This window comes from Anolis sagrei, chromosome 5, assembly GCF_037176765.1.
Source record: "Anolis sagrei isolate rAnoSag1 chromosome 5, rAnoSag1.mat, whole genome shotgun sequence".
NCBI lineage: Eukaryota > Metazoa > Chordata > Lepidosauria > Squamata > Dactyloidae > Anolis > Anolis sagrei.
In genome coordinates this window covers 106,739,273-106,751,324 of record NC_090025.1, presented here as the reverse complement: position 1 = coordinate 106,751,324, position 12,052 = coordinate 106,739,273, and the positions used below count along the sequence as shown (strand labels likewise).

The window sequence follows — 12,052 nt, the reverse complement described above, 5'->3', positions numbered from 1 at the left end:
CCAAATTCATGGTGCTATTTCAGAAGCAGAAAAGGATGAAATTGAAGCAGTCCGTGCCGATGTCTAGGGAGAAATAGATTGCACTACAAAAGGAGACTGTGCCATCACACCCAGACGCTGTAACGTTAAACCAGACGCTGTAATGTTAAAACTAAGATGTGCTTCTCTCTTTGTCTGGGCGAACTGCTGGGGGTCTTTCTTTGAAACAATAACTCAATACTTTCAGCAACTGATGTCAGTCAAGATATGAACATCAACAAAATATTTATTTCCAAAGTCCTTAGCAGACTTGGCACAGCTTGATAAAGTTACAACACAAACAGTCAACTTGGGAAACTATAGAGATGTTCTTTCCCTTTCCTTCAATTACTGAGGTAACTTTTCTCCAAAAGGTAGAAAAAATCCTGGGATCATTCACCCTAACCCTAAGCTGCTATGGTTAGAAAGAACAGATCTTCCCTTATCTAAGCTCAAGGTTAGCTTTGGAGATGAAGTAATGCTCAATAGTATTCAATAACTATTTCTCTCAATTTCTCAATAACTCAATTTCTATCTATAACTCCATTTCTTAATTGCTCAATTCCTATTCTATCTATCTATCTCAGTATCTCAATTGTACTCAATTGCTCAAATGTACTCACAATGACTTTTCAGAGCTTTATTTGTCTGACCAACAGCACATCTGAGGCTTTTTTTTCTCTACTGAAGGAGATAGGGGAGATTCCAAAATGGAGATCTCAACCCCAGGAAAAAGGGTGGACTCCTAACCTAAAGAGATATTTTCTAAACCAATAACTGCAGAGGGCCTGCAGCCTGGCTTTCCAGACTCTGATACTGTTTAATTTCCAGGGTGCTGCTGGGTCTATAGCAACCCCGGGGAAATGCAAAGGAATGCTATCCCATGCAGCTAAAAGGCAACGTAAACTATGCTCCTGGAAGACGGAACAGAGACAGAACAGAACATCAGAGAATTTGACTAAGAATCAAGAGATGAAGTAGGAAAGCAGCTCGCGGCATGTTTCAGGCTTAACAGATGACTGCATATATAATCATCACTAGATAGATAATATAGAGATTAAATGTTGCAAAGAAATATGGAAAAGCTCTATTCTCTGTGCAAAAACAGCATCAGGAGCAAATTGTAGCACTGATCATTACTTGCTAGTATCAAACATTATAGTAAAGCTAAAGAAGTATATTAAATGAATCAGAATATCACAATCTGAATATCTTTATAGAATTTGAATACCATAGAAAATATTGATTTTTGATGAAAAGAACAGTGAAGAGAAAACAGGGACATTATCAGTGGTGATACAAAAAGATTGTGTCGGTAGACAAAAATAAAAAGAAAGCCTTATTGCATGACACATAACTCTTCAGCTGCTTAAGAGCAGAAAAGAAGCAAAAATAAAATATAATAAGGTCAGGTTCCTAAACGCAACAGTTTGGCAACTTGTCTGCAAGGATAAATGTGTACAATGATGATATTATAATAATCAATGCAAAGAGGCCTCTTCAACAAGAAATTAAAGCAAAATTTAACCAAAATGGTGGTGATGAATCATCAGGTGGGAAAAGCAATGAAATCAAGAAAAAACAAAAAGATGATGGATACAATAAAATCAGGAACTGTATAAAAGAAAAAGTGGCAGGATGAACTTTTAAATAGCAAATTCTTAATTTTGAAAAGTGAATTGGAAGTTGCTCTAAAACCACTTAGAATAAGTGACTAATAGAATTTTATACATTATTAAAAAAATCTATCCATACAACAAACATCTGCACCAAACATGGAAACAAAACAGTGGGCTTTAGTATCTAAGAATGGAAGCAAGAGGGATTATAGAAACCATTGCATTAGTCTCCCAAGCAAGCAAGGAATGTTCAAGATTTTCTAAGAGTTTTATCATACTAAGGATCAGAAATGCAAGGCATCAAAGCTGGTTGTATAAAACAAAGATGCATTAAAGATCATATGTGACCCTATGAAAGAATTTCACAAGAAAACTGACCTGTGCTTTATAGAGCTTTATAAAGGCTTTATAGGCAATTCCTTCAAACTATTGATCACTCTAAAAGAAATATCATAACATCTGATTGGCCTGTTAAACATACTCTGGAATAAGAGACCATAATAAACTTTTGTGTCAGAATAATAATTATTATTATAAGTATAGCAATAACAAAAACAATTGATGGTTTCCAACTGGCAAAGTCAAACATGGCCACATTTTATTAACCTATCTGTTCAATTTATAATCGGTGGTTTCCAAACTTTTTTTTTGACCAGGGACCACTCTCCAACATTAGTACCAAAAAGGTTATGAATCAATTTTTGGTCAATTTTAGATTCGGTTTGGTGATTTGGGGTGCTAGTTCAGAAAATTGCATTAGATAGACCGCATCAGCTCTCATTTCTGATACAGAACATATGCCATCTGCTTGCCCACAGAAAACCATATTTAATAATCTAGAGCTGATGTTGTCTATCCAATGAAATTTTCTGAATCAGCACCCCCAAATAACCATAGGAACAGGCCTAAACATGAAGACACCAAGTCACCCCAGCTTCCAGATGCCACACCACACCCAGGCTCAGGAGGAGGGAGGAGGAAAAGAAGCAGCAGTCAGGAGGCTTATTGTTGCACCTTCCGTGGGTAGTCAGCCTCCCCACTCCAGACATTCCAATTGACTTGGCACTATAAGAGGGTTTTGCAAAACTAGTCACTCTCTTTGCAACGGTGTAGTAATGATTGGGCCACAGACTATATTTTATTTGGGTTGTTGTAAGTTTTTCGGGCTATATGGCCATGTTCTAGAAGCATTCTCTCCTGAGGTTGTGAGGTCTGACTTCTGAGGATGCTTGCCATAGATGCAGGCGAAACATCAGAAGATAATACTGCTAGAACATGGCCATATAGCCCAAAAAACCTACAACAACCCAGTGATTCCAGTCATGAAAGCCTTCAACAACATATTTTAGTTCTTGTGGATTATTGGTGGTCCACAGACCACAGGTTGGGAACCACTGGTTTATATGCAGAACATATCGTATAGAAAGTGAAATTAGACTTGGTGAAAGGAAGAATGAAAAACAGAGGAATTGCAAGCAATCATTTAAAATCTCCAGTTGACACTATATAAATAGCAGAAAATAGCAAAAACAGAAAGCTACAACTGATAAAAATTAATGAAGAAGTACAAAGAAGTACAAAGTCAAGAATTGAGTTGAATAAATATAAAAATAATGACCATGCATTAAAATCAGTAAAAAAGAAACAGAAATGATTAAAATGTTAAAGAGTCTTGCCATCCTTTTTAATAGTAGATGGTTTCTTATACATGGCTCAATTATTAGCCGAAGATGGAAAATGCAGTTACAAAATCAGAAGACTTAGATTGGAAAGGCATCCATATAGGAGCTAGATATGATCCTCAAGTGTGATCTCCATGTATTTTGAAAGCTAGATAGTGAACAAAAGTGACAGGGGAATGAATAAGCTAATTTGAAATGAAGTGCTGGAAAAGAATTCCAAGGATACCATGTACTGCTAAAAAATAAATAAACAGGTTTCAGAGCAATTCAAGCCTGAGCTCTCATTAGAAATGAAGATGACTAAATTGAGATTGTCTTACTTTCAGTATGACTTTAGATATGATTCATTGCAAAATGCCTGGTAAAGTGCAAGGCAGTATGCAGAGAGAAACCGCAAAACGGATAGATTGATACAACCACTGCAAGACTCACTGATGAGTAGTGCTCTTGGAAGTTTCTCATTCATACAGGACAGGAGCCATAAGTCAAATGATGGCAAATAACAACAAATTTAGTTGGATGTTAGTTACTTCAGACACCTCATTTCTAGGGGATTTATCCCACGCATGTGCTTTTGTTTTTTTCTTGTGATGTATGCAGTTTTTCACCATCTTTTGAGAATGTGTTGCTTTTATAATATTGGAAATGCAAAACACTGGAAATAAACATTTGAGTATGAAGTAGTGATGTCTAAATGGACATACAACATTACTTTAAATGATTAGTGAACAACTTGTGCCCTCATAATGTTGGGTTACAAGTTAAAGATAGTTTGAAACCTGTTCTCATGTATTCGCATAACAGTCCTTTTGGGAAAAAAGAATAGATTGAGAGAAACTCATATTGAAATGTTGTTCTATAAGCAACAAGCATTTGATCCTATGTAACCACTATGCTTATACCATAAGAATGATACAAAAAAACTAAGTAACTTTCATCTCCAAACAAACTCTCTTTCTCCATGTATCAAGCTTGAGGAGTCCTAAAAGGAAGAAGAAGAAAACAATCCTTTACTCCTGTCATATTTTGCTCAGACTATCAGCCTGTCCCCTTCCTGACCATTTTGCATTTCTGGTTAGATAAGCAAATAAGAAGTCCTTTCAGCCAGGTCATGAGAGTAGATGTTTTTTGAGCAACTAAAGCAATGCTTCTCAACCTGTGGGTCCCTAGGTGTTTGGGCCTACAACTCCCAGAAATCCCAACCAGTTTTCCAGCTGGATTTCTTGAACTTGAAGGCCAAAACATCTGGAGACCCACAGAACTACTGAACTAAAGGAACACTTCTGAAACTCTGCTGAATATATATGTTTTTGGTGCATTGACATGTCTTTATCCCTAACAGTTCGAAGACATACCTAAGTACATCAGTTTAACAGCTGAGAGACCTAGTTGCCTTGCATGAATGCTGGTGAACACCATTTTTCAAAAGATTGTGACTTCTAACAAGGTCATGCCTTTCCAGTGACCAGTGATTTTCCAAGAAGGTTATGAATCCCATTTCCCAAATAGTTATGGAGATTCACAGTTTCCAAAAATGTTTAAAAATGCTTTAGAAGTGTTCATATAATAATGTATGTCAAGGCCAAAATAGGGAACTTTGCGTTTTTTGATGTTGCCCCTAAGAGGATATGAAAGTCAAATGGTCTGAAGAGACCAAGGCAAAAATATGAAGCAAGCATGCCAAAAAAAGCCTGAGATGGGGGTGGAGGAGAACACTTTCATTCCTGGTTTAGTAAACCATTAACAAACAGTTTTGATTAAGCCAGGAAATGTGTTTCTACTTTGAAGCAATCCAGTGTGTTCTATAGTTAAAGAGAGATGTTAGTTGTGTGTTCTGGTTCTCAAGAAGGATGATCAGGGGGCTGGAAACTATGCCCTGTGAGGAGCAACTCTGGAAGCTGGGCACGTTTAGCTTGGAGAAGAAAAGGTGAAAGGAGGACGTGATAGCCATGTTTAAATATTTAAAGGGATGTCGTATGGAGGAGGGAGCAAGCTCATTTTCTGAGACTTGGACACTGAATAATGGATTCAAAACACAGAAAAAGAAATATAAATATAAGGAAGAACTTCCTGACAAGAAAAGCTGTTTCATAGTGGAATACACTGATGCTTGTGTGGCAGAGTCTCCTAGAATTCAGAGGAATAGATTCGAATTACAGGAAAGGAGATTCCACCTGAACATTAGGAAAATGAGAGCTGTTCAACAGTGGAACTCTCTGCCTCAGAGTGGTGGAAGCTTCTTCTTTGGAAACGTTCAAACCGAGATTGGATGGCCATTGAATTGTGCTTTTTCTGCATGGAAGGGGGATTGGACTAGATGGCCCATGTGGTCTCTTCTAACCCTATTGTTCTATTATTCTATGATTTTCTGGAGATTTGATGGCTATCTGTCGAGAGTGCTTAAACTGTGTGTGCCTCTGAATGGCATGGAGTTGGACCATATGGCTTTTATCATTTCTTCCAACTTTTTTATAGTGTCGGAAGTGACTTGAGAAGCTGCAAGTTGCTTCTGTTGTGAGAGAATTGGCCATCTGCAGAGATGTTGCCCAGGGGATGCCCAGATGTGTTACCATCCTGTGGGAGGCTTTCCTCATGTCCCCACATGGGAAGCTGGAGCTGACAGACGGGAGCTCACTCGGTCTTGCGAATTCAAATCGCCAACCTTCAGGTCAGTAGTTCAGCCGGCACAAGGATTTAATTTATTATTTATTTATTTATTTTTCAAGCATTTCTACCCCGCCCTTCTCAACCCCCGAAGGGGGACTCAGGGCGGCTTACAAAAGGCACAATTCGATGCCAGCAATACACATAGTAAGATAAAATACATAGCAGCAACAATTATAAAATAATTAAAACAATCCAGTTATACAATACAACTAATAAAAACCAATCTAGTTTAACCCATTGCATCACTGTGGCTCTGCATTTCTTCCAACTCTATGATTATATAACTTCGTTGTTTTTGGGGAAAGGGGATTAGATCTGCCCAACTAGATGCTGATGCACAGTTAGGTTAATATACAGCATGTTGTTAAAAGCAAGTAGAGTCAAGAGCGGAGGGAGTCTGGGCCAGCAGACACATTTGTGGAAGTCACAGAGGAGGAACAAAGATAAGAAGCTTAAATAAGACCCACAGCTGAGGAAGTGGTAGCTCTAGTGTGTATACTCTTACTAAATCAAGGGCTTGTTTAGTCATATTGATCTTTCTTGCTATGCTCGCCACACTATTCTGGCAATGTGTGTTCCGCATCTGTTTAATCATCTGACAACCTGGATCTGTTTAGTTATGAAACATATTCCTCTTCTCATCTGAGAAGATCTTCTGGACCATGCATATGTTTGTAGTATGTTAGCATGCCCACGCAATACTCAAGAAATGCTAAGAAATGTGTCACAGATATTATTATTATTATTATTATTATTATTATTAAAAACACAACAAGATGAGTCCACAGCATAAGTCTTGCAGATTCAGGGCTGCCTTGATTCAATCTATCCATCTGTAACCAATATATCCAATCTATCAATCGACAGTCTAGGCCCTTTATCGAAATTTTGGTCCCTGGTAGCTTACCTTGCATGAAAGAAGAGAGCAGAATTGGTTTTTAATGTACATGTTGTTATTAATTTTATGCCTATATTTATGTTTCACATTTGATGTCTTTTGTGTTATTTTGCCTATGTGGGAACCACTCTGAGTCCCCTAGGGGAGATAGGGCAGTATATTAATAAAGTTATTTATTATTATTATTATTATTATTATTATTATTAGAAACACAACAATGTTGTCCACAGCAGACACTCTGCTGGTTGTTGTATTGGATCACACGTCGGACACTTCCCAAGTGTCTAGGACTGTGTGATGTATCAAGGAATAATGCGTGCAGATCCCAGTAAGGTGGCCTTCTGCAGCTGGCAGGTGGTAATTTTTTCAGCGCCGATTGTGTTTAAGTGCAGGCTAAGGTCTTTAGGCACTGCACCCAGTGTGCCGATCACCACTGGGACCACCTTTACTGGCTTGTGCCAGAGTCTTTGCAAATCAATCTTTAAATCCTCATATCGTGTCATCATCATCATCATCATCATTTTACTGACACAAAAGCACAGTATGTCACAGCAAACGAGATCTATATGCTGGATTTCGTATCACAAAATCACAAGTTGAACACTTCCCAGGCGTCTAGGACTGTGTGATGTATTACATCACATTATTATTATTATTATTATTATTATTATTATTATTATTATTATTTGAAACATGACAAGATGAGTCCAAAGCAAACAAGATGACTCTGCTGGCTGTTGTTTTGGATCACACATCAGACACTTCTCAGGTGTACTGTGTGATGTATCCGCGAATAATTAGTGCAGATCCCAGTAAGGCAGCCTTCTGCAGCTGGCAGATGGTAATTTTGTCAGCGCCAATTGTGTTTAAGTGCAGGCCAAGGTCTTTAGGCACTGCACCCAGTGTGCCGATCACCACTGGGACCACCTTTACTGGCTTGCGCCAGTCTTTGCAATTCAATCTTTAAATCCTCGTATTGTGTCATTATTATTATTATTATTAATAAATAATTATATTTAATTTAATTTAATACATAACAAAATTAGTACACAGCAAACAAGATCACTATGCTGGCTTTTGTATTTGATCACACACACATTTCAGGTAGCCTATGAGGCACTGCTATCCACACATAGTTGAGCTTTCCTGGGGCATTTTCCTGCCTGACAAAAAGGGCAGGATTCCATGTCCGCTAGCCACATAAGTGGATTAGGAGATGAAAGTTATCTTTCATATAACTGGACTAGGTTTTGAAGATTACCTCAGCTAACCCTACAGCACCTTGTCACTCGAGGCAAAACATGGGAGGAAAATGTGCAAGTGCTAGAATAGGTTACTAACTCAGGCAGGGCATAGCAGACGACAGAGGCAGCCCGATTGTCTGAACTGGCAAAGCCTGCACTCTCCAAGCCAGTGCATTGAAATCAATGCTGTAGCTGCACCAGAATTCAACTGTATCCTTCTTACTTACCATCTCATTCATTTCAAGGAGGGTGCGCAAGGCAAAGACACTTTCATAAAGAAAACACTGGCCAATACACATACTCAAATATTAGCCCTCTTTCCGGGTATACAAAAAAATCACCAGTTTTCCCCTATCAGCTCTATTTTTTTGAGGTACAGAACATATAGTATCTACTAGTAGGCATCTGCTCGCCCACAGAAAAACATGATAACCATATCTAAGAAACAAGAACTGATATGATCCATCCAACACAATTTTCAAAATCAGTGCCTCCAAAGAGTTCCAGGAAGAAACCTAAACACCAAGACAGGAAATGGTTGGGCTGTGAAATCTATCAAAATGTCATGATTTCAAAGACACGGCATAATCCATTTGATCAGCATAATTTATTGAATCCTCGGGAAGGGGGAAAGCACAACAGGCAGAAGAAGATCTCCGTTTCAGAAAACATGAAACACATCACTTCTATTTGGCAGGAGCAGAGCGCACAAAGGGAAATAATGCCCTCAAAAAAACACCTTCTATGTTTTGTTTTGTTTTCCTGAGTGAAATCCAACCTTTGCTGCTTACACAGTGAATGTACTGGATTGGGAGTTTGTTTGTTTGCTCCTGCCAGTTGCCACTGGCACTTAGGACAGTGGGAGAAGAGGCTGGTGCCATGGGCTTGGAAACATCTCACAGCCTTCTCCAAGTTCCAGTAATCAGGATTTTCACCAATCCAAAAAGGCCCCAGTGCAACAACAAAAAGGTTTCCGCTCCCTCTGACCAATTGGAGGCTAAAGTAGGCAGCCTGCAGTGCAGGGGGTGGCCTTGTTCAGTTCACAGACCACCTCGGGTGCCATCTCCAGCTCGGGTGAGATGCATGGCATTCCGTCGAAGAGCTCTGGGTCCACAGTACGGGGTCTCTCTGGGGCGAAGGAGAGCAGTTCCCGGCTGGCATTGGCTGTCTCTCCAGCGGCGCTGGAGCCCCGTCGGCGGCAGCCCAAGAGGTGAGAGAAGACCCGTCGGAAGTCGGCATTGAAGGCGTAGATGATGGGGTTGAGGGAGGAGTTGGCCCAGCCAAACCAGACAAAGACGTTGAAGGTGGCCCCACTGACACAGGGAAGGTCCGGCGGCCTCTGGCAGAATGGCACCAGGCAGTTGAGCACAAAGAAAGGCAGCCAGCAGCAGACAAAGACCCCCATGATAACTGAGAGGGTCTTCAAGACTTTGGCCTCCTTGCGGATGGAGGAATGGGGACGATGGTGGGGATGCTGGAGTGGGTGGTGGGGAAGAGGGGAGGCCGAGCCATGGTGACTACGGCAACTCTGGGCATGTTGAGCGGCCCGCTCCAGAGAGGAGATCCGTCGTATCTGCACTTGGGCGATGCGGTAGATGCGGGTGTAGGTGGCAATCATGATGGCCACAGGGATGTAGAAACTGATCAACGAGGAGGCGATGGCGTAGGTCCGGTTGAGGCTGGAATCGCAGTGCTCGTTTGCGGGCGACATTTCACTCTCCATCCAAGAAGAAGAGGGGGAAGAGGCAGTGAAGCTGGGTGCTGAAGGGGTGGCGACGACCTCCTGGCCCTTGTGCCAGTTGAGTTGGACGGGGACGAAAGACACGAGCAGCGCCAGGGCCCAGGCTAGCCCAGCCATGGCCAAAGCCACTTTGGGAGTCATCTTCCTCTCGTAGCGGAAGGGACTGGCGATGGCCCAGTAGCGGTCCAAGCTGATGACGCAGAGGTTGAGGATGGAGGCCGTGGAGCACATGATGTCGAAGGCCACCCAGACGCTGCAGAAGGCGCCAAAGGGCCAGTAGCCAGCCACCTCGGCTGCCGCCTTCCAGGGCATCACAAGCAGCGCCACTAGAAGGTCCGAAACGGCCAAGGAGACGATGAAGATGTTGGTGACCTTGGCCCGTAAGTGCCGGGAGCCTAGGATGGCAGCGCAGACCAGCGCGTTGCCTAGAAGTGTCCAAACCACCAATAGTGACAGCAGTCCACCGGCTGCCACCTTCTGTGCCACAGGGGAGTCTGGGGGAGATGGGGAAGCTGGCAAAGAGGGCAACAGCAGCAAAGTGGGGTGAGGCGTCGGGGAAAGGGAATTACTCCAAGGCTGTGTGACGTTTGTGCCCCAAGGCGAGCGCAGCATGGCCCCAGGAGGTGGCGTCGGGGAAGGGACAGGGCTCCCCTCCTTCTTCTCCTTGTCCTCCCCCTCCCAAGGGGCGCTCCGGACCACAAGGGCGCCTCTGTCCTCCCAAAGGCCCGCTCTCGGCCCCATCGGTGTTCCAGCCGTCTAATGCCCACCTACTTCTCCTCCGGAAGACCGCGATGCTCCTCCTTGGCTCTTCTCACCAGGGAACGGCCCCCATCCGCGCCAGCTTTTCCTGGAGGACGAGCAGAACGAGATGGTCCTTGGATGCCGTCGAGGGGCGCTTGGGAAGGCTTTCCCTTCGCGTTCTCTGCCTGCCGGAGTCCTCAAAGCTCCCAGCGGCGCTCCGCCTTCTCCCACGACTGCTGCCTTCTCCGCCTCTCCCGTGGCAGCCGGTCTCCCTCCCACTCGAGGTGGCGAAAGGCCCAGCCCACGCTCAACCCAAGGCTCCGGGACACGCCTAAGACTAAGCCGCGGGTCTCTCTTGCCTCTTCCCACCCGCCAGACCGGAGTCGGGAGAAAGCAGCCAAGGAGGCTGCCTCCTACCCACCCATTCCTCTCTCCCACCTTCCCGCAAGGCTTCCTCCTCTCCTCCTCCAGCAAGGAGCAAGCCTTGAGTAGCTCCGAGCAGCTTGGCGCTACTATTTGAACAAGAGAGAGAGAGAGAGACAAAAGGTTCCGGAGCCGATGGAGGAGTGACAATACAAGAAGACAAGTGCAAGTCCCTCCGTGACTAACCAAGGAACGCACTGAAGCTGCGCATAGTGGGCGGTGAGAAGAGCCAAGCATGGAAGAGCTGAGCATCCTCTGAAGATGCCACAGAAACCTCAGGAGGAATTGCTGCTATATTTTTTATCGTGTCAGGAGCAAACATACAAACAGACAAAACACAAAGTTTGCAAGCTTGGTAGTTGATTAAATGTCCTTTGACCAGTATCTGGCCACTTGGAGTGCCTCTGGTGTTGCCGCAAGAAGGTCCTCCATTCTGTATGTAGCAGGGCTCAGGGTGCATTGCAGCAGGTGGTCAGTGCTTTGCTCTTCTCCACAGTCGCATGTTGTGGATTCCACTTGGTCGTGGTGCCAGAGCGCAGTCTGTTCAGCGCCTTCCAAGTCACCCAGTTTTCTGTGTGCCCAAGAGGGAGTCTCTCATTTGGTATCGGCCATTGGTTGAGGTTCTGGGTTTGAGCCTGCCACTTTTGGTCTCTCGCTTGCTGGGGTGTTCCAGCGAGTGTCTCTGTAGATCTTAGAAAACTATTTCTTGATTTAAGTTGTTGACGTGCTGGCTGATACCCAAACAAGGGATGAGCTGGAGATGTCTCTGCCTTGGTCCATTCATTATTGGCTGCTACTTCCCGGCGGATGTCAGGTGGTGCAATACCAGCCAGACAGTGTAATTTCTCCAGTGGTGTAGGGCGCAGACACCCCGTGATAATGTGGCATGTCTCATTAAGAGCCACATCCACTGAAGCTTTTAAACAGAGGCAGGATGGCCATCTTTCGGGGGTGCTTTAAATGCAATTTTTCTGCTTCTTGGCAGAGGGTTGGACTGGATGGCCCATAAGGTCTCTTCC

The 12,052-nt window shown here is 43.3% G+C and overlaps 1 protein-coding gene across 1 annotated transcript; it reads right to left on the bottom strand.

Moving 5' to 3' along the window:
• Positions 1-8,716: 8,716 nt before the first annotated feature.
• DRD5 (dopamine receptor D5) lies at positions 8,717-11,215 on the bottom strand. The gene has a single exon (XM_060777974.2). The coding sequence runs from the start codon at positions 10,608-10,610 to the stop codon at positions 9,126-9,128; it is 1,485 nt and encodes a 494-aa protein (XP_060633957.2). The 5' UTR covers positions 10,611-11,215; the 3' UTR covers positions 8,717-9,125.
• Positions 11,216-12,052: the final 837 nt, after the last annotated feature.